Source organism: Chanodichthys erythropterus, chromosome 23, assembly GCF_024489055.1.
Source record: "Chanodichthys erythropterus isolate Z2021 chromosome 23, ASM2448905v1, whole genome shotgun sequence".
In the NCBI taxonomy this organism is placed as follows: domain Eukaryota; kingdom Metazoa; phylum Chordata; class Actinopteri; order Cypriniformes; family Xenocyprididae; genus Chanodichthys; species Chanodichthys erythropterus.
Genome location: NC_090243.1, coordinates 11,465,001 through 11,487,814, shown reverse-complemented (window position 1 = coordinate 11,487,814; position 22,814 = coordinate 11,465,001). Strand labels below are relative to the sequence as shown.

At 37.1% G+C, this 22,814-nt stretch overlaps 1 protein-coding gene across 4 annotated transcripts in view; it reads left to right on the top strand.

The window, feature by feature from the left end:
* The window catches only part of fndc3bb (fibronectin type III domain containing 3Bb), a 76,999-nt gene that overhangs the window by 10,228 nt on the left and 43,957 nt on the right, over positions 1-22,814 (top strand). For 2 of the 4 annotated variants that reach the window (XM_067377354.1, XM_067377353.1), the window contains exons 2-3: positions 6,886-7,017; positions 7,239-7,314. In XM_067377354.1, coding sequence (XP_067233455.1) covers positions 6,910-7,017; positions 7,239-7,314 — 184 coding nt within the window. In that variant the 5' untranslated portion in view covers positions 6,886-6,909. Of the gene's footprint in view, positions 1-6,885; positions 7,018-7,238; positions 7,315-22,814 lie in introns of those variants that run through there. The other 2 variants (XM_067377357.1, XM_067377356.1) reach the window with 2 other exon arrangements.

Sequence of the window (22,814 nt, the reverse complement as noted above, 5' to 3'; positions counted from 1 at the left end):
TTTATTTATTTATTTATTTTTGGTTTCTGTTATCCTCTGAATAATGCCTTATATTTCAGTCTTTTATGGTTATTGAAGACCCATTCACACCAAGGGCGATAACTATAATGATAAATATATTATCGTCCACTAGGGCTGGGCGATATATCGCATGCGATTGTCACGCGCATTTCGTCAGTAAAGCTGGTTCCCTGATTACCGCTAAATCGCCATCACCTGCTTTCAAATGGAGCGTCATTTAATAGACAGAACCGTAGATCACTGACAAGCTACGCAATATCGCGTTCATTATCGAAGGCGATTCATCTGTGATATGAACGCGTTATTGCATAGCTTGTCAGTGAAATAGGGCTCTGTCTATTAAATGCCGCTCCATTTGAAAGCAGGTGATGACGATTTAGCGGTAATCAGGGAACCGGCTTTACTGACGAAATGCGCGTGACAATCGCATGCCATATATCGCCCAGCCCTAGTAACATTCTATTTATTATAAGTGTGTGCTGCAGTTATGTCGTGTCGTCTGCCATTTTAAATCCTCAAGTCTTTTAAAATCATGTGGATTCTGATTGGCTGTTAATGTTTATATTTTTCGTGTGCTGAAAAAAAAAAGAATCTGAAAGTGTTTCCAACTATATCGTTCTTCTGTGCTGTTATAATTATAGCTGTGGTGTGGGAATTTAAATTTAGAACGATTTTTAAAACTTTATCATTATTGTCATAGCTATCGTCCTTGGTGTGAACAGACATTTATACTTTGTAGCACTAGCTTGATAGGCATGCTAGGTAAGTCTGCTAGGTCTCAGCCAGGCCAGCAACACGACTAGAGCAATCTACTAGACCAGACGCAAATAAAGGCCTGCCAGTTGGTTCGTTATTCTGCCACACTCCTGCAATGTGTCCTTGATTTCCTGTCTGTGCCTTGTCTGGACTGTTATCGCTTCAGTTCCATTGTGGCTGAGATATTTGTGTCGAGATATTTTTAAAGAGGTGATGTCATCTGGCTGTAAATGCTGATCAGAGTCACAGACGTGAGTCAACATCAGGGAGATGGAAATGCTGAGCGCTCCGAGGTGAGATGGAGTTACTTTGCAGGGAAAAAAAATGTGACATTTAGATTGTTTCTCATTCTCTGGGAATGTGTGTGTGCAAGCCTGAGCATGTGTTTTGTGTGTGTGTGTGTTTCAGCTGATCAGGGCTGAGGGTAGGGATGGAATGGAGAATAAAGGAACGAGGGGGAGATGGAGAGGAAAAAGTGATGGTTTTCTTGGTTTCCCAGCTTCCTCAGTGTTATTATGTGCCATTAGCTGGATTATAGGCCCATGCCAGACTTGGACCACATCTGGGATTGTAAACCTGCCAGATGCCAGAACAGATTTCTAAAAAGAATTAAATCTGTCTTCTGGTGCTGTTGTTACTGCTTGGTTGCTGAAGATTTTCCAAACTTTCGAATGTATAGTTGTAAAGACAACAATAAGAGTAGGTTGATTTCCCTTAAGTGTAAACATTGTGGTTTTGTGGTGTTATCAAAACATTGTCTTGTTTATTTGCGCATCTTGACTGTCCTTTACATAGCAACACCGGCTTAGCCAATAGTGTGAGTTTGGGGCGGGGCTATCTGTTGTATCATCTATTGGCTGATGAGTGTTTGGGAAACCTGTTTGAAAATAATCATTGTCTTTGCAGAAATTACACATTTTACTTCTAAATATTACTAAAAATTTGCATTGTTGAAACTGTTTTGTTGCAGAATGTCATCTGGCTGTAAATGCTGATCAGAGTCACAGACGTGAGTCAACATCAGGGAAAAGTTTATTTTTCTCTTGAATGTTTTAGGGAGTTTTATTAGTCTAAGTCTGATTATCTTGTGGTTAATATTTAATTAGTTTTTGAATTGGATTGGCTAGAGGGGGCAAGACTCCCTAGTTGCAATTTTACCTGTGATTTGAATTTAATATACACTACCCTTCAAAAGTTTGGGTTGGAAAGATTTTTTGTGTCTCATCACATGTGCTCACCTAGGCTGCATTTATTTAATCAAATATACAGTAAAAACAATAATATTGTAAATTACTATTACAATTTAAAACAACATGTAATGTAATTAGGTTTCAATGTAATGTAATTTATTCCTGTGATGTCCAAGCCATCATTACTCCAGTCTTCAGTGTCACATGATCCTTCAGAAATCATTCTAATATGCTGATTTGGCGCTCAAGAAACATTTCTTATAATCACTGCTTTTAAACTTGCTTTTATTTTTTTTCAAGATTTTTTGATGAATAGAATGTTCAAAAGAACAACATTTTTTAAAATAGGAATCTTTTTTTAACGTTAAATGTCTGTACTGTCACTTTCGATCAATTTAATGTGTAATTATTTCTTTAAAAAGACAAAAATCTTACTGACCCCAATCTTTTGAATGGTAGTGTATAACAAAAAGAGCTGTTTAAAGATTAATTTCCTTCAAGATATGTGAGAATTCAAATACTGCATGTCATCTGCTTATATGTAGATATAATTATTGCTCAAAGATTTGCTCTTTCATACCTCAGGAGACTAAAGGTCTGAGTTTTGTTTCTCTGATGCATCGGCCTTGCCTCAGATGTTTTGTGACATTTTTGAGATCTCTTCTGAATCTCTAGCACTATATATATTCTAGAGATCACCTTTTAAATCTATAGAGATTGGCTATACCTTCCAATAACTGCATTTAGTTGCATCTTTATCAAAACAATACATATATCAAGCTGTACTCTGATCCATGTACTCTAAAATCTGAACCGTCATACATCCAGGTCTTGAGATATAGAAGATCTGAGATGTTGTCACCAAGGAAACGAAATTGTTTCAGTAGTGTTATTTTGGTTCTATGAAAGGCGTGCTGTTTGATTGTGTGCGAGAGGCTGTGAGGCCGACGGGGAGGTGGTCTAGGGAATACCCCACATCAGTGGAACCTCAGCCGTGCCATGAAAGGACTCTCTGTGTCTTTCTTGATTGACACTCGCTGTGACGTGGTCACAACAACATGACCCGAGAAGGTAGGGGGTCCTGCCTCTTTGTGTGACACCCAAAAACACACCCCCACCCCCCAGTCCCCTCAGCTCTGACATTGTATGCATCTTCTCGACTTTTCTCTCAGGGGATTTAGCCCCCCTCAGGTCTACAGAAGTTCAGACTCCAGCCATCCTCAGGAATGAGGGGAATGAGGAGAGTAGAAAGAAAAGAATGGACTGAGAGCTTGAGGGGTAAAGGGAGAGGAGGGGGGCAGGAGAGAGCGAAGGTTTTTGGACCCCAGAGGACTTGGTGTGTTAAGCCGTAGTGTTAATTTTAGTTGGGTGGTAATCACAGGCCGTGGCAAAAGAACACTGAGGAAAGGAAAACATGCATGCTCAGAATGAGAAAATCTGCAGGTTGCTTTAGTAGTGCCTGAAGTGAGGTGAATATAGAACTGAAGTCCATGTAATTGTTAAAGACACAATGGTCAACTCACTATTCTTTCAAAACCTGACTTTTTAATTAGTTTTATTTAATATATATATATATATATATTTTTTTTTTTTTTTTTTTTTTGATGTTCTTTGAAATAATGATACATGTTGGTCCAAAGAACCAAATGAACAACATTTTGGGGTTTTGTTTTGTTTTTTGCTTTGGTTTCGTTTTTGTTTGTTTTGGTTTGGTTTTTTTGCTTTTTTGTTTTTTGTTTTTTGTTTTGTGTTTTGTTTTGTTTTTTGTTTTGTTCATTTTGGTAAAATCAATAATATATGTTAATATACATAAAATATATTTGAATAAAGTTAATTATGTGTAAGTTACATATATGCCATGTTATGGAGATTGTGGGTTGAGAACCATTTCATGTTAACTTCAGGATGTTTTCTGTAGTCAAATCCAAGAGAACAGGTTGGCTATTGGTGGTGTGTGTTTGGCATATTTGTGTGTGTGTTTAGGAGTGGAAGTGAAGGCATTTATGACCCAATAAAAAGCCCCTATCTCTATTCTCTCATCTTCCTCTTTCCTGAAGATCACAGGACGTCTCACATCTACAACTCCTTACGTCTTAAAGATTTAGAGTATGGTGTGTAGAGATTTTTTGTGGTTTTTAACAGCCAGCTGAAATTATTCTAACAAAATACCATGATTTTAACATGTTTTATGAACATTCTGCTATGGTAAAAACAATATATTGACCTCATGGTACCACCTCAGTACATTGTCGTATCTTAAGGCTTCTGTCTGTAATTACTGTAGTTGTTATTTTTCCTGCTTTACTTCAGTACATCAGATGAATGATTTTGTTGCTCTAGGTTTGACTCCTGGTGGTGACGAGCGTGTTTGGAGTTAAATGGGACAGGTTATTGCTTTCGTAGAGGGAAATGGCACCAGTCAGCTGAGGAGATGACACTATCATTACTGATCTTTCTCCCACTACCTGAACTTTGGTTGTTTTGTAAGTTTTAAGAGTGTCATGTGAATCAATTCTGAGAGGTGTGCAAGATTGCGCTTGTTTTGAAGACAGAAGCATAATGCCTTTCTACATCAAGTAAAACTATACAGTACTTACAGCAGTTACTTGACTGCTCTGCAGGTTTGTTGTGCAAGTGAGTGTTTTGTACTTCAATGGCTTCGGCCTGCACCCTGATTATCTGTAGTCTATATCTATATGAATTTTGATGGTTCTTTGAACACAAGGTGGAAGCTGCTACATTAAAGGGATAGTTCGCCCAAAAATGAAAATTTCATGTTTATCTGCTTACCCCCAGCACATCCAAGATGTAGGTGACTTTGTTTCTTGAGTAGAACACAAATGATGATTTTTAACTGCAACTGTTGCGGTCTGTCAGTCAAATAATGTGAGTGAATGGGAACTCTATCAATAAGAGTTGAAAAAACTTGCATAGACAAATCCAAATTAAACCCTGCGGCTCGTGATGACACTAAGACACGAAACGATCGGTTTGTGCGAGAAACCGAACAGTATTTATATAAATTTTTACTTCTAAAACACCACTATGTCCAACTGCGTTCAGCACTCGGTTAGTGAGGTCTGATGGCGCTGGGGGATGCGCTGGGGGTAAGCATTTTTGGGTGAACTATCCCTTTAATTTTTAAATGTGAATGAATGAATTTTAAGATAACTGTATTAAGCTAGATGCTAACACTCACATACACATGCACATGCTAAGTGTACATTGAAATTAAAAACTGAACTTACAGTAATATTGCTGTAATTGTTTTCATGTTATGACCAATAATAAACATATGGCAATAAATATCATTTCATATTTAATATTAAATATAATTTATTATATATCTATTATTTTATCTAACAAAACACAGAACAGTAAGTTTCAGTAATTCTTAGGTGAATTTAAGCATCACAACATAATATAATGTACTATATATAAACAAATCTGCTAAAGAAAGGTTTGTTTGAATGAGAAAAACAAACAGAAAAGTATATTTGAAAGAAATGGCTGTTCTCAAGCACTTAAAGAGTTAAAGGTGTCCTAGAATTACAAATTGAATTTATCTTGGCATAGTTAAATAACAAGAGTTCAGTACATGGAAATGACATACAGTGAGCCTCAAACACTATTGTTTCCTCCTTCTTATATAAATCTTATTTGTTTAAAAGACCTCCGAAGAACAGGCAAATCTCAACATAGCACCGACTGTTACGTAACAGTCGGGGTGTACGCCCCAATATTTGCATATGCCAGCTCATGTTCAAGCATTAGACAAGGGCAGGGCGTCTGGATTTGCACAGCTGAATCATCAGACTATGTAAGCAAGCAAGGACAATAGCAAAAAATGGCAGATGGAGCAATAATAACTGACATGATTCATGATATTATGATATTTTTAGTGATTTTTGTAAATTGTCTTTCTAAATGTTTCGTTAGCATGTTGCTAATGTACTGTTAAATGTGGTTAAAGTTACCATTGTTTCTTACTGTATTCACGGAGACAAGAGCCGTCGTTATTTTCATTTTTTAAACACTTGCAGTCCGTATAATTCATAAACACAACTTCATTCTTTATAAATCTCTCCAACAGTGTGTAATGTTAGCTTTAGCCACAGAGCACCATCAAACTCATTCAGAATCAAATGTAAACATCCAAATAAATACTATACTTAGGCGATTAGACATGTTGGATGACGAACACTTTGTAAAGAACAATTTTGAGGGTTATATTAGCTGTGTGAACTTTGTTTATGCTGTTAAACTCAAGCGCGAGCTCCGTGGACGGGGAGCGTGAGCATTTAAAGGGGCCGCAGCCTAAATCGGCTCATGTTTAATGATGCCTCAAAATAGGCAGTTAAAAAAATTAATTAAAAAAAATCTATGGGGTATTTTGAGCTGAAACTTCACAGACACATTCAGGGGACACCTTAGACTTATATTACATATTTTAAAAAGACGTTCTATGGCAAAAAATGTGCATATAGTTCTCTCTGCATAAAATTTTATTTTTTTTTTTTACAAAGGCATGCAGATTTAATGATGTTTCAGACATGTTTCTTGCTGCTGCAAGACAAAGAATCCTGTTTTGTTCTGTTTTTATTTGAATTTTCTCTCTCAGTTCAGTCTCCTGGCTGTGGTGGAGAGACTGTCGCCCCATAACTGAATTTTATATACAGATTACATCATCCTTACAGATTACATCATCATATAAACATTGGTGACATCATAATGATTTCACCCCTTTCCATAACCGACCAGTAGCCCTTCACTGAGTCTGCTTTAGTCTTCATCATTAGCCATCCATGGCTGATTTCAATTAAGGCTAATTGCTCATTTAAAGAGTGGTCTGGCTTAAAGAGACCATTTCATCATACTGTCAGATTTTTTTTTAACATAGTGTGTGTCTCTCTCCCAGGCTGTTGCACGGAGGGCTCCATGAATGTTCGTCACCATGATGATGACGGACCAAATGCTGGACCTCCCGCTTCCATTGAGCAACGAGGTTCCCATGATGCACCACATGATCAATGGCGATGCACCACAGCAGGTGAGTTCATAATGTTATAGACCCCATTTAGGGAATTTATCTATTGCCTATTGATAGTTTTTTTTTTTTTAATTGATTGTCAGATCTCACAACCTCTTTATTTTAAAAGCAAGAAATATTCCTCCAAGCCAAAACAACTCTATAGCTAAAGACCTAGAATTGCCCCTTGTTTTTACACAATTAATATGTTACATTTAGCCTTTTTTTTTTTTCATTTACAGGTGATCCTGGTCCAGGTGAACCCAGGTGAGACTTTCACCATCCGCACAGAAGATGGGGCTTTGCAATGCATCCAAGGTTTGTCCAATGAAGATTTATTTTCCAATGTATTCTTCAAGTAGATAGCTGTTGCTAAATGTTGCTGTTCAAATCTGTGAATGAATCAGACCAGTTTTGAAATGAATCAGGGTGTTTTCACTCACGTTTTTGGTCTATTTTATGTTGTATTTGTCTGTTTGGCATGAATGCTGCTTTCCAAACTCATGCATGCTCAGAGATGTAGTCTGGAGAGTGATTTGGATGGTTCGCCGTTTGGTGTGAATCCAAGAACAGAGATGAATCTGCAATATGTCATAGCTTGTGAAGTACAGTACTGTGCAAGAGTCTTAGGCCACCATTAGATGTTGTTTTAGCAGTAATATAATGACCATATATAATTATTTCTCAGTCTCTTTATTAGAATATAAACAGAAAATACAGTAAATTTGTATGCTGTATTAACAAACAGAAAAAAAATCTGATAAAAACACATGTAGATTTTTTTTTTTTCTCCCCTAAATTGCGCAGCCCTAAAATGTTCTCCATAATAATTATTTGCAGACCTCTAAGGGATCTAGGCCATGTGATAGTGCTACAAACCTTGTGTGTTTGGCCAGTGGAGAGGCATTCGGTCACTGAATCCTTAAACGAAATTACATCTGACCTCATAATGTCTTTTTAACTTAATAAAGGCCACTGAATTCCCTCAGTAAGAGTTTTTCAAGTGTATGTAAGAGATTAAATGTGGAGTCACAGTAGCCTAGACCACAGGATACTGGTTCCGACCGTCTGAGCGCTCACATCACTGTTTACACAGCTAAGAGGAGCTGCAATGACTGTTTAATTCAATTTGTCCAATGAGAATAGCAGAATCAGCAGCAGAGGGGTGTTTGGTTTATGGTAGAGATGGAGCTGGCAGCTGGCCGACAGAGGAACGAGAGAGAATGTAGACGGAGAGAAAGGAAGTCTCACAGGTGTGGAGACGATGCAGTTGAAGGCCACGGTAATGTTCTGGCATGTTCAGGATAAGAACATTGTTTAATTTTCTAATGTTTGTTCGATCTTTGCCAGGTGGCCGTGCCGCGCTGGATAAGGCGAGTCCGCTGTTATTCTTTGATGTTGACTTTGCGTTTTTGCAAACAATTTGCTGATAAATGTTTTCCCAGGGCTGGGCAGTGTACAGTTGGCTTATCTTTATTAAAACAGTTCTGTAAAGAGGTAGCACATACTATGTATGTAATTCAGAGAGCCTTTAGCGCCTTCATCTGAAAGTGCAAAAAGAAGCTTATAAAGTAATATTGTGAAATATATATTACAATGTAAAATACATTTCTATTTTTTTATATTTGTTAAAATGTAATTTTATTCCTGTGATGGAAAGCTGAATTTTCAGCAGCCATTACTCCAGTCTTCAGTGTCATATATATGAATGCTCTCCGCACATAGCATACGTTCATCAAACACTTTTGCGTCTAATCTGCTAAATCCCAGCATCAGCCCTTTCAGAAATACTGGTGTTGTGCACAAACCCTCCCCCACCCCGCCAAATTATAACCCCCCACATTGAAGTTGCTACCTGATTGCCTAATCTTAACCCCACCCCTAATCCTAGCCCCTCCCCCACACCAACTCCTAAACCTACTAGGGGGGTAATAATCTGACAGGGGTGGTCGAAATTCAGCAGGACACCGGTTCGTTGGCAGAAACCGGTAAACGCAACTTTCTTTGTCAGCAAAAGTCTGTAAGTCCACCAATGGAAGACACGATCGAATATTATTTCAAGATGAATGACGGTGTGCTTATCAACCGACTTTCAATTGCCGTGCTGCAAGTTTTTATCATGTTTTGTCCATCGTTACAGTGGCAATGACAGGGTTTTGTGAGTAACAAGTAAACACAACAGTGTTCCTTTTGCAGTTTTACTAACAGACGTTTGACATTATTGAAAATAAGGCATTTCAATAACTGTCTAAAAACCTTTTCATTGCAATTAAAGTGAAATTACTGAACCTAATAAATATATATATATATATATTTTAATTATTATATATATATATATATATATATATATATTTTTTTATTTTTTTTATTATTATATATTTAAAAAAAAAAAATTAAAATTTTTTATTTATATATGACATCTGCCTCCAAAAGGATATATATATATATATATATATATATATATATATATATATATGTATATGTATATATATATATGTATATATATATATATATATATGTATATATATATATATATATGTATATATATATATATATATATATTTATATATATATATATATGTCTATATATATATATATGTATATATATATATATATATGTATATGTATATATGTATGTATATGTAAAATCAAATAAAATATACACACACACTAACAGGGTGTCTGAGCATGTGCAGTGTAGACTGCTTTGTTCATTTTAATGTGAGTGATTTAGTTTTATGAGAGCTAGCTTTTATGTTGTTTTTGTGAAGTTGTTTGTGTGGTAAGAACCCTGAGTTTTTCAGTGGAAACGTACAGGCCAAGAGGAAAAGGGGCATGTGGGCTTTGCTCTCCAGCCATGCAGAGGTTTATGAAGCAGAAAAACATCTGAATTCTACTTCCTCCTCTGAATCACCTTTCCTGCCGGGCATAGGGCTTCTGACGGACGTCTACAGGGTTGACACCGATTCAGTCCTCCCCTAGCAACCGTCAGAGATATTGTGAGGTGTTATAAAAATGTTTTGCTGCTCAAATACGTCACTTTGCATTAGTATCCTTACAGACATATTGTCGACACACTCTCATTAGGAGGCCTGTAAAACACACACACACATATCCCATATGCTTGTATTTCAGAATAATGACCCTTTTTTGCTCTCCTCAACTCTATTTATTTGCGTATTCTTGTAATCACCTCATTTTCTTTGTAAAATGCTCTCTGCGTCCTTGTATTATATCTCTATCTCTTTCCTTCACTCCTTTTCTCTAGACTGTGTAAATATGTTTCCTGTTGATGTGGCTCGGAGGCCTCCCCCCTCTCTATGGCCCCCCAATCCCTCACCCCTTTCCTCCAGCCCCGAGAAACAGAACTCCAAAAGGCAGATGTCTAATATTAACGGCCACGGTCCCGAAAAACTGTGTGCAAAAAATGTGTCTCCCTTCATACAGTCAAGAGCGCAAGAGGCCTTGGGCAGACGTTTAGACTTCTAAAAGAATGTGTACATGTGGAGATCAGGCACCGCTAACACATCACACCTGGCATTCGCTCTTTCCAGGTTAACCCTGTGCAGACAGCACTCGCCTACGGCCTCAGGGGAGCCTGAATACGGACGGTTTTGTCATCACACAACTTGAGTCTTGGGGGGTACGAGTCCTTTCAAGTGTTTGATCTCACTGTGGGACGTGCTGGTCTTGATGAACATCACATTGCTAGCATGATGTTAAAGCATCATAAAATGCACTATGTCTGGCTTCTCTCTGTTTTGGATTCTTCTGCAGGACCTGAGTGGAACATCCAGAATTCCCTTAATGTAATAACTGAGGTCTGCAGCCAAGTTTGAGAAACCGAGTTGTGGAACATCTTTCATTAAATTGATCAAAAAATGACAGTAAAGACATATATAATGTTACAAACAAGTTCTTTTTAAATAAATGCTGTTTTTTTAACTTTCTATTCTTCAAAGAATCCTGAAAAAAAAATGGATCACATTTTCCGCAAAAAAATGAAGCAGCATAGCTGTTTTTTACATTGATAATAATAAGAATCACCAGAAAAAATAACATTTTATATATATTAAAATAGAAAAATTATTTTAAATTGTAATAATATTTCCACAATATTGCTTTTTTACTTTATTTATGATCAAATAAATACAGCATTGGTGAGCATAAGAGACTTTGATGAGAAACATCCTTGCCAACCCCAAACTTTTGAATGGTAACGTATACATTATATTCATGTACCACAGTATTTATGGTACTTCGAGGTGCTTGGAGAATACCACTAGATTACCAATAGTACTACCATGTTTTTGGGTATGATATCATAATATTTTAGATTTGTACCATGCCAATACCATGGTGTTTTTGTAAGTACATTGTAAATACCGTAGTACATGAATTTCAGCAGCATGATATATTTTAAAGTACCCTCAGTACTTTGGTAAAGTACCACCGTAAACCTTTGCTTTACCATTGTCCTGTCGGAGTTCTTTTTGTAAGGGTATTGTGCTTGTACCAGTTTTTAGGCATGTATAAGAAATGGTTTTACCATGGTATTTAATCCAGTGCATGACATTAAATAACAGAAAACTAATTAACACTGCTGTGTGAGTGTTTATAAATATTACATCTTTCTACCTTCTGACCAATGTAATCATGTCCAAAAACCTTATTTGTGTGTATGTGTATGTATATATATATATATATATATATATATATATATATATATATATAACTCATATTAAATTATATATATTATATAATATATAATATATATATATATATATATATAATATAATATAATATAATATAATATAATATAATATAATATAATATAATATGTGTTTTTTATATATATATATATATATGTTAAAGGGTTAGTTCACCCAAAAATGAAAATTATGTCATTTAATTAATCACCTTTATGACAGAGAAACCGGAAGTAGTCATATCATTAAGGTTGAACCACATGGACTATTTTAACAATGTCTTTATTACCTTTCTGGGCCTTGAAAGTGGTAGTAATGTTGCAGTCTATTGGAGGCCAGAAAAATCTCGGATTTCATCAAAAATATCTTAATTTGTGTTCCGAAGATTAACGAAGGTCTTACAGGTTTGGAACGACATGAGTGTGAGTAATTAATGACAGAATTTTCATTTTTCGGTGAACTAACCCTTTAATAACTTAACTCGTCATCGCAGTCTTTGAAAAGGATCCCTTATGTAGTATGAAAGCATCATAATAGTAGTAGTACTGTTCAGCATCAGAGCATAACATCTTTCTGCACATGCATCCAAACCGACATTCACACAGACAGTGGATTATATATGTGCAGAGAGATGTTATGCCTCCTACAGTAGCCCGAACAAGAGAGCAGGAGTTCCAGGAACAGATGGTGGTTAGTTTCAAAAAAGTGCAGTTTATTTCAAACTCAAGTCAAGTTCAGGTTATTTTGCTTGCTACATCTCGTTCTTTGTTGTTCCTGTTTTTCTTTGCACTGTTTTGCTTTTTTTTTTTTTTTTGGTATTTGCTGTTTTTTTTTGTTTTTTTTCCTCGTTTAGTGTGTGACTGTTCTCATCTGGTCTGCGCTCTTTCCTGGTGGAGGAAACCCCCTCTGCCGCACAGATGATCATAGCAGAGCTTCAATTCCATTCCTCTGACTCACTCTGCTGAGGAACAGTGGATTTTTTGTGCATCATGGAACGGCAAAGAGAGGGAGAGAAAGAGAGGTCTGAGGAAAAGGGCAGCGTTGTGTCTCAGTCACGTCCTTTTTCATGGTGTACTCTCAGTGTGTGTTCGTGAATATGCCAGTCTTTTCGAAATCCGTTGGCACACTGGGTACTTTTTTTGAACGAAAGCTCCCAGAGGAAAACTTTATTGCTCCGAGCTTGCTCTTTCATAACTCAGGAGACAAAGTCAGCATGGAATCAAAATTGACCCTGTTTGTTTTCCTTATAGATTTTCCTAGTCTTGTTGTGCATGAATCATTGGTGCACTTTAACTTATTCCTGAGGGAAAGTCTTTGTAATCGCTCTTCCAAACATTCTACACCTCGGAAATCCTTTTTCTTTTCGGCTGACATCATCAAGCCCTTTTCGATTTCTACCCTGATTATCAGCGATTGGTTCCTGATGGAAAAATCAAGTCCAGCCCTACTTATTTTTCCTGATGGAATATCCTGTTTCACTTATAAACATCACATTATGAAAGTAAAATGATTTACGAGTTTTAATTTGGTCTCTTTGAATTTTTTTTCAGATTGAGATGTTTCTCGTAAAAATGACTTAGGATACAAATAAAAACATGAGATTATTAACATAAATTAAAAGTATAGATTAGTGTTGTACAATATATCGAAATAAAATGATCACAATATGGCTTTATGTGATTATCAAATGCAAAGGATGTTCTGTGGGTCTAAGGGTGCGTTCAAACTTGGCATGTTTGGTTCGATTGCTTGGTTAATTTGAACGCTGCCATCCGAACCCTGGTGCGCACCAAACAATCGGACCGAGACCGCCGAAAAGATGGGTCTCGGTCCGCTTCCAAACGAACTCTGGTGCGGTTCGAATGATATATTAACGCACCACGGACCAAAGACATGTAACCGAACCAAAAACAGGAAGACGAGACTCTAAAAAGGACAGAATCCTCACGCGTGTCGGTTTTTTTTTTTTTTTTGTCATAGTCGCGAGTTTGCTCATCACAGGCATCAGACGCGAGTCTTCACGCAGCAGATCGTTTGTGTGTGTGACGGATGGATTCCCGCCAGTGTTTTGATTCCTTTACACATTTTATAAGCTCTTCACGAGTTCCCAGCTGGCCAAAATACCATCACATACAGGCTACGCACCGCTACGCACACACAACGAGCGCATTTACCTCAGCAAACAGCATTGTTTTGGATGTTCGGTAAGTTCCGTCTCAAAATAGGCAATACGTCATAAAATCCGACCAATCACTTTGTGAATGTAGCCTATCCCTATGCCTTAAGGTTCGGTATCTTTTGGTTCGGTGATAAAATTGCCAATGTGAACGCTAACCGGACCAGGACTAAATGTTTTTTTTTTCTTCTTTGGTCCGGACCAAATGAACCAAACGAACCGAACTACAAGTGTGAACGCACCTTAAGTGTTTAGTGCAGCTCATGATCCAGTGTTTCAGCATCGATTTAATTTGAGCTCATTTTATTTATATTAACTAGCATATATTTATTTGTTGGCAATCTGTCAAAATAAAAGATTGATGGTTTAAAGGGATAGTTCAAAAGGAAAATCATCCCATGATTTACTCACCCTCACACCATCCTAGGTGTATCTTCTTTTAGACGAACACAATTTAGCCTATGAAAAGTCAAGGAAATATCACTATATATTGCATAAAAACAAAATATCGCAATGTCTACTATTGTGCATTCCTAGTATAGTAATATGGTACATAAAAAAATGAATTCTGTCATCATTTACTCCCCTTCAAGTTGTTCCAAACCTGTATAAATTTCTTTGTTTTGCTAAACACAAAGGAAGATATTTGGAAGAATGTTTGTAACCAAGCAGATCTCGCCCACCATTAACTACCATAGTTGGGGAAACAAATAGGGGCGAGATCTGCTTGGTTACAAATATTCTTCCAAATATCTTCCTTTGTGTTTAGCAAAACAAAGAAATTTATACAGGTTTGGAACAACTTGAAGGGGAGTAAATGATGACAGAATTTTCATTTTTGGGTGAACTATCCCTTTAAGTCTCAATTTACTCTCCTTTTAGTTTTGTTGGTGTCTAGGAGAAACAGTAGAGCTATTATTGAGATCTCAGTTGTGATTTTTCTTTCATACAGCTTCTGTTGCTTGTTTTGTTTAAAAGTTTTCGTATCCTAATTCCTTGGTTTGCAACCTACTGCCACCACATTCTCCAGAACATTACACAGTGGAACATTCCACCAGTTTTTTTTTTTCTCCTCCTCCTCTTTCTCTTTCTCATTTCTCTAGCTCTTTCTCTGTTCTTTTTTGCTGACCTACTATTTTCAGCTACCACTGTGTCCTGCTGCAGGCTTTCTGCATGCCTTCATGGGGCAGTGGTTTGGTAATCGTAGTCTCAAGTTCCAGGATAACAAGGGCTCGCATAAAAACAAACCCAGCAGATTGACACCTCTGGTCCTTGCCAGCGCACTGGCACAGTTTGCACTGCCCGGCCCGCTGAACAGGATGAGTGTGCACTTCACAGGAGTGAACTCCATAACCCTCCACTGGTTTACTCTCCTGTGCAAATCTGCATCACAGACCTAATCTGATAAAACAAATGCACAAAAGCAGTGTGTAAGACTTTTAATGCATTTTCTTCAAAACTGTACCTTTTTTGTTCCACGGAAATCATGAGGGTGAGTAAATAATGACAGAATTGAACTGCCAAAAACTGAAAATTCTGTTATTTATTCACCCCCATGAATTCTGTGGCACAAAAAAGGTACATTTTTGAAGAACATGCTGACTTCAGAAGTCTTGCAATGTAGTGCATTAGGGTTACACACTGTTTTTGTGCCATTTTATTAAGCTTGTTGTGCTCAAACAGAAGAAAGTCATACAGTTTTGGAACAACATAAGGGTGAGAAAATAATGAAGGAATGTTCATTTTTGGGTGGACTATCCCTTTAAAATCAGGTCTTTGTGTCGGTGTGTGTTTTTTTGGTCTTTATCTGCTTAATTCAATCCTGGGATATATTTAAAGTTAGAAGCCACACTGAGTCTGATCTATATCTGAAGTAACGTGAGCACATTTTGTGCTTTTTAGGAATTTTTTGACAGACAATGGCACCATTTATGAATGTGACGGGCTTCATCCAGATGGGGCAGATCCAAAAATCTCTCTCTTCCTCTGTATGTCTTCCTCTCTCACCCCCTCTATCTCTGTTGAGTCTGAACTTTAGATCAAGTCTGAGCAAAGGAAACTCCTTCCTGAGTTACAGAGCGTGTCAGAGCAGGTCTGACATGGAACTCTCCTCTTTCTCCCTTGTTTCCTCTCACTATTTTTTCTGCCCATTTATATTTGCATACATAACTTTAAAATGTCAAAATTCACCTTAAAGGGATAGTTCACACAAAAATGAAAATTATCCCATTATTTACTCACCCTCAAGCCATCCTGTGTATATATGATGATGATGTATCTTCACAATAGATAGACAATAGATTCACAATAGATTTTGAAGCCCTTCCAAAAAATGAATCCATCCATTATAAAAAATAATCCATACGGCTCCAGAAGGGTTAATAAAGGCCTTTTGAAGTGAGGCGATGAGTTTTTGTAAGAAAAGTATCCATATTTAACAACCATTCCCAACTATGGAGGAGCATGGATATTTTTAAATATATCTTTGATTGTGTTCACCTGAAAGAAGACATACACCTATGATGGCTTTAGGGTGAGTAAATCATGGGATAATTTTTATTTTTGGGTGAACTATCCCTTTAAGACTTCAAAATTCACCTGACTTGCTTTCTTAAAGAATTGAGAAATCATGAATTGAGAAATCAAGTTTTCTTTGATCTTTTACATATAAAAGGTTATTGTGCTATAAAAACATCAGCAGGTTTCAGAACTCAATTTCCTTGTTAGTCCAAAAACAGCTTTTATTGAAACCAAGCTCACAAAACGACCTGTTTCGGATTGTCACATTATAAAAAACCGCCTCTGCAGAATACTATCAACTCCTACTTCAACATCATTGCCTCCTCAGCCCCACCCACCGATTTGCACATGTCATGTAGTAGTAAATGATACAAAACGAAACGATAGATAAGATGCAGCTGATGATTACAAGACGTTTTGCTGTGTCAATTTGTGGAAAAACACATGCTGCGTCCGAAATCGCATACTACATGAGTAGGTACTACATTTGAATTTGAACGTACTTCCCGACCGTTAAAACAGTACGTTCTATATAGTATGAATATGGGTAGTATGAATGGAATTCGGACGTACTACATCCGCCATGTTAATGTTGTCACTTGTCATGCGTCGTCACAACAGCGCGCAAATTTAAATATGTCAAAGTATAATCACCTATTTAGCTAGGAAATTTTACCTCAGAATAAAAATACATCTGTGAATATCACGACAGAGGCTGATTTGAAGCAACGAAATTAAGCAATTTATTGTTAAAATGAATGCATATAAAAATACACGAGAAACAAAAGACATGAATCAATAAACAAACTTGAATACATTATATATAAATAGTGTGTAGATAGACAGAGAGGGCGAGAGAAATGCACAACATGGCCTAAATATTATATACAATATATACAAATAAATACAATGATAATAATATACATATTCTAAAAAAAAAAAACTACAAACTGTGAGCCCTATAAACTACTGCTGCCTGAATGTTGCTGTCCGTTAAGTTTTCTAATCTCATTAAACTGCTTAACAACGAACGTCTCCGTTAAATAAAACAGTGTTAACAAGCGGATGTAACGTTATCTCGACCTGTTGGTTAGCTTGATGTGCTGTCAGTAATAATGAATAAACATCTTTTTACAGCCGACTCTTAATCTTCTCATTACATTGTTTAAACTTTCAATAAGTCAGCCGTTTACTTACATTATGTTAAACAAGTGCAATTTAACCACAATAAACAGTTTTTCCCTGAGGTACTGAAGGACTTGAATGAGCTGCATATCGCCGCTTTCCGCCATTTTTGAATTATGAAGAATCCTCTCTCCTGTGGCATCACGGGATAGCGCAGCGTCCATCGAATGCCTACTACAGAATTCGGGCGGAAGCAGTAGGTCATCCGGGTACTTCTCGCCTACTGTTTTTCGAATACTATGAATTCGGACATACTACTCGCCTCGCATACTGTTTTTCGCATACTATATAGTAGGGAAGTATGCGATTTCGGACGCAGCGACAGTCTTTGCTTTGCTTTCTATGTGATCCTAACATTAAAGGGTTATTTCACCCAAAAATGATCATTTCTGTCATTAATTACTCACTCTCATGTTATTCCAAACCCATAAGACCTTTGTTCATCTTTGGAACACAAATTAAGATATTCTTGATGAAGTCCAGGAGGTTTCTGTCTCTTCATATAGATCCAACACAACTACCACTTTCAGGTCCAAAAAGGTAGGAAAGACCTCATTCAGTACATGGAAATGACATACAGTGAGTCTCAAACTCCATTGTTTCCTCCTTCTTATATAAATCTCATTTGTTTAAAAGACCTCCGAAGAACAGGCGAATCTCAACATAACACCGACTGTTACGTAACAGTCGGGGTGTACGCCCCCAATATTTGCATATGCCAGCCCATGATCGAGGCATTACACAAGGGCAGCCAGTATTAACGTCTGGATCTGTGCACAGCTGAATCATCAGACTAGGTAAACAAGCAAGAACAACAGCGAAAAATGGCAGATGGAGCAATAATAACTGACATGATCCATGATATCATGATATTTTTAGTGATATTTGTAAATTGTCTTTCTAAATGTTTCGTTAGCATGTTGCTAATGTATTGTTAAATGTGGTTAAAGTTACCATCGTTTCTTACTGTATTCACGGAGACAAGAGGCGTTGCTATTTTCATTTTTAAACACTTGCAGTCTGTATAATTCATAAACACAACTTCATTCTTTATAAATCTCTCCAACAGTGTAGCATTAGCCATTAGCCAAAACTCATTCGGAATCAAATGTAAACATCTACAAACACAATTTACCCACTTTATTTACAAAAATATTGATCTGCAACGTGCGCTCATGAGAGCTTCACGACGCATGCATGTTGACCTCTGGAGTCACATGGAGTACTTTTAACGATGTCTTTCCTACCTTTCTGGACCTTGAAAGTGGTAGTTGCATTGGATCTCAATGGAGAGACAGAAGCCTCTCAGATTTCATTAAAAATCTCTTAATTTGTCTTCTGAAGATGAACAAAGGTTGAATGACACGAGAGTGAGTAATTAATGACAGAATTTTCATTTTTGTGTGAACTAACCCTTTTAAGAACTTTATTTTTAACGAAGTTCCAGTCAGATTCGGTCAGTAAGACAATGATCATTTGTTTGCTTCATTTTACTGTGGATTTGTTTTTAAACAAGACATAGTTTGGCCCAGGCTTTTCTGTTCCCATGTTCAGAAGGGGCAATGCTGCCCAGTCCAGCAGTGGAGGGACGAGCTGATCAGGCGTGCAGGGCTGGAGAGGAGATGGGGAAGGTCCGGTCTGCCTCCTACGTAATTTTCCCTTCCCCTCCGCTGGGGAATCACCCTACACAAGAGTCCCTTCAGCCCCACAGAGGTCAAACCGTGCCTCTGAGCCAGCTAGTGAAATCATTGGTCAGCAGCTATAAATCAGAAGTGCGTCTTTATCGTTGCGTGATTCACTCGAGCTTCCGTTGCTTTTGGTTTTTTTCAGGGATGTTGGGTGGGGAGAGGGTAAAGTTCTCAGCCTGTTAACTCAGGATGGGAAGCATGGAAATGAAAACAATGCCTTGAAACACCAGAGATGGCCTGGCATGATAGCAACACCCTGGTCTAATTCTCTGAATGGGCTTTTATCAGCGACACTGGGAGTAATTCAGGTCATTCCTCAGACTCGTCCATAGCGGGACTAATCAGCTGCTGAGAGCGGAAGGGTGACGGAGAGGGGGAGCGACTGGAGGGTAGCCGTGAAGTCGTCTCGTTTTCCTGGAGGGCTGTTTGCATAACGCTCTCCACGCAGGAGCTGAATGAGTTTGTGGATGATATTTATTGCACATCCTGAAAGCCAACACCCTCCCACCCCAAGCATGCTGGGAATTCACAGCCAAGCGCTACATATCCACAGGGCTCACCGTTCCCAAGGCAGGGTGGATCTTCAGACAGACTGTTTGGAATATTGCAGTTTTTGAGACGATTTGCTTTAGCTTTGAAAGGTGGGCTTTGTCTTGGATTCAGTTGAATTAACATCTCAGTGTCCCATAGCAAAGAGTTCACAGCCACATCCCTATCCACTGTGGCCAATGTCTTGGTTTAATGTCTTAGGCCGTTTCTTTATTTGCTTGCTACATCTGTGCATCCTATAAATCTTTTTTTTTTTTTTTTTTTTTTGACTTGGCTAGCACTTACATTTTCAGATGGTTACTGAAATGTATTTACTTATTTTAACAGCACTTAAATTTCAGTAAAGTATTTGAAGTTTTAATATGTTTGTAGAAAACAATTTTCATTCATTCATTCATTCATTCATTCATTCATTCATTCATTCATTCATTCATTCAGCACTTACATTTCAGTTAATTTGAAATTTTAATTTATATGTAAGACAAAAATATTTATTTGATTGATTCTACCAGCACTTACATATTAAAGTTTTTGTATTTTTATTCAGTTAGTGATTTGATTGATTGATTGATTGATTGATTGATTGATTTGTTGATTGATTGATTCAGTAAAGTATTTGAAATTAATTTAAAGTTTTTGTATTTTTTATTCAGTTTGTTATTGGTTGGTTGATTGATTGATTCTACCAGCACTTGCATTTCAGTAAAATATTTGAAATTAATTTATATGTAGAAAAAATATTTATTTTATCAGCACTTACCTATTAAAGTTTTTGAATTTTTTCCCCCAGTTATTAATTGATTGATTGATTTGATTGACAATAATTGACACAGAAATATAATTAAAAAAAAAAAAAAAAACATTTAGTCAAACTTTATGTTGTTCAAACTTATACAGATGAAATCAATTTTACGTCAGGAGGTCTGAAGCACCATAAGTTGAAAATGGATACCAAGACAGTGGAGTATGTGTTTGAAGGAGATGTGTAAGAACGTGCATATTTTCTTTTTATGAATAAATGTCATTAAAATTCACAGATCCGAGCCATAAGTCTTGACTGAGATCTCTACCTGTGGGCCCTTTAACAGAGTGTGTGTTTGTCCGCGTGTCCAGAGGAGTGTGTCTCAAGGCTTTCAGCCAAGAATACTGTACTAACTTTCATTAATGCAAATACAAACATTTCATAGTAAATATTTAGGACTGGTATACACTTCACCCTGTGATTCGAGCCTATGTAAATGCAGTGAGTGAGGAAAGCATGGCTCTACTGTCTGTTATTTAACAGTGTTTGGAGTTCACCAGAGGCGAGTTACAACAAAATGATCTTTGCATCATATTTTGTTATGATTATGTCTCAAGATGCCATTTAATTCTATGTCAAAGTTTAGTTGTGGGACTATATAATGGAGCTTAAATTAGGATTGATTGTGTGTAGGGAAAAAATTGAATGCCTCCAGGGTCTGTGAAACACAAATACATCCCCTTGATCAGCGAGGCTGTTGGATAAACACTTCGGCTCCCTGAGCTGTGAATTTTCCTCGTTGGATGGAGAGAGGCAGATAGTGTTTACTGCAGGAACAATGGGCCATGCAATCACAGACACATGAAAACACACTCTGCATGTACTAAGAGACACACAAACCCTTTCCAGAGAAAATTACCATCTCCTATATACATAATCAGATTGACTGCAGGTCTATAATTCTGGTGTTTCATCTAACTGAAAGGAAAAACAGAAGAAATTCTGATAGATGAGTCACATTATAGTGCGTCTTTCAACATTTGTCCAACCACTCTTGTTTATGAAGATGAATTGATATGTTGCAGCTGAATGTTATGTTCTTCATATGGGTCGTTTTTTATGTGCTTGAATGTTGCTCTTTCATAGCTAAGCTCAGGAGATTTAATGGCGTTCTCTTTTAGTAGTGGTGTGTCTCTATTATGGTTACACACACTTAGGGTTTGGGATTTGTTCTAAACCACCTTTGTAAGCATTTAGACTAAGAATTTTTGACTTTTATTTTTGATAAATCTGCTAGGCCCAGAATATCATAAAGGCTTAAAGGGATGGTTCACCCAAAAATGAAAACCTCACCCTCAAGTTGTTCCAAACTGATATATATTTCTTCTGAACACAGAAGATATTGAAGAATGTGGGTAACAAAACAGTTGACGGTTGCCATTGACTTCCATAGTATTTTTTTCCATACTATGGAAGTCAGTGGCTACCATCAACTGTTTTGTTACCCACATCCTTCAACATATATTCTTCTGTGTTTAGCAGATAGATTCATACAGGTTTGGAACAATTTGAAGATGAGGGATTGAGGGATTTTTGCTTTTAGGTTAACCATCCCTTTAAGGGTGGGCTCTTTTGATTTGGACCTGTAGACAATGACCTAGAACCACTTAGTAATCCTAGCAACTGTCTCGCAACACCATAGCAACCACCTACAACACCCAAGCATTGTTGTGGCAAGTTTTGAATTGGCCTTACTCATATTCATTTATATTGAAATATAAACATTTTAAGAATATGGCTTACTTTTGATGAGAAATGTCTGTTCATTTTGGATTTTTTTTAATGCGCCAAGATGGTGCTTTTTCCTTTCTTTAATTATTTTTGTATTTATTGATTTTCTGGATTTTCTTATGTTTTGAAAAATAGACAACTAAATAAAATAACATGTAATTTACTAGAGGTTCTGAAAAAAAAAAAAAACAGGTTAAATGAATGATTCAATGACTTCAGTTGTTCATTACTGAATGAATCAGCATTTTTGATCGACTCTCTTGAATAAATCATTCAATGACAAATACATTTTTTTAAGTCGCTCGTCACCACCTACTTGTGTAAAGGCAGGCGGTCGGCCGTCGGGCAGTTTTTGTTCGTCGGCCGACTAAGTTTTCTCAGTGTGTTCCACACCGTCGGACGAAGTTGGTCCTCGTCGGCTTTTTATCGGACGATTCGAAATGTTGAATTGGCGTTGG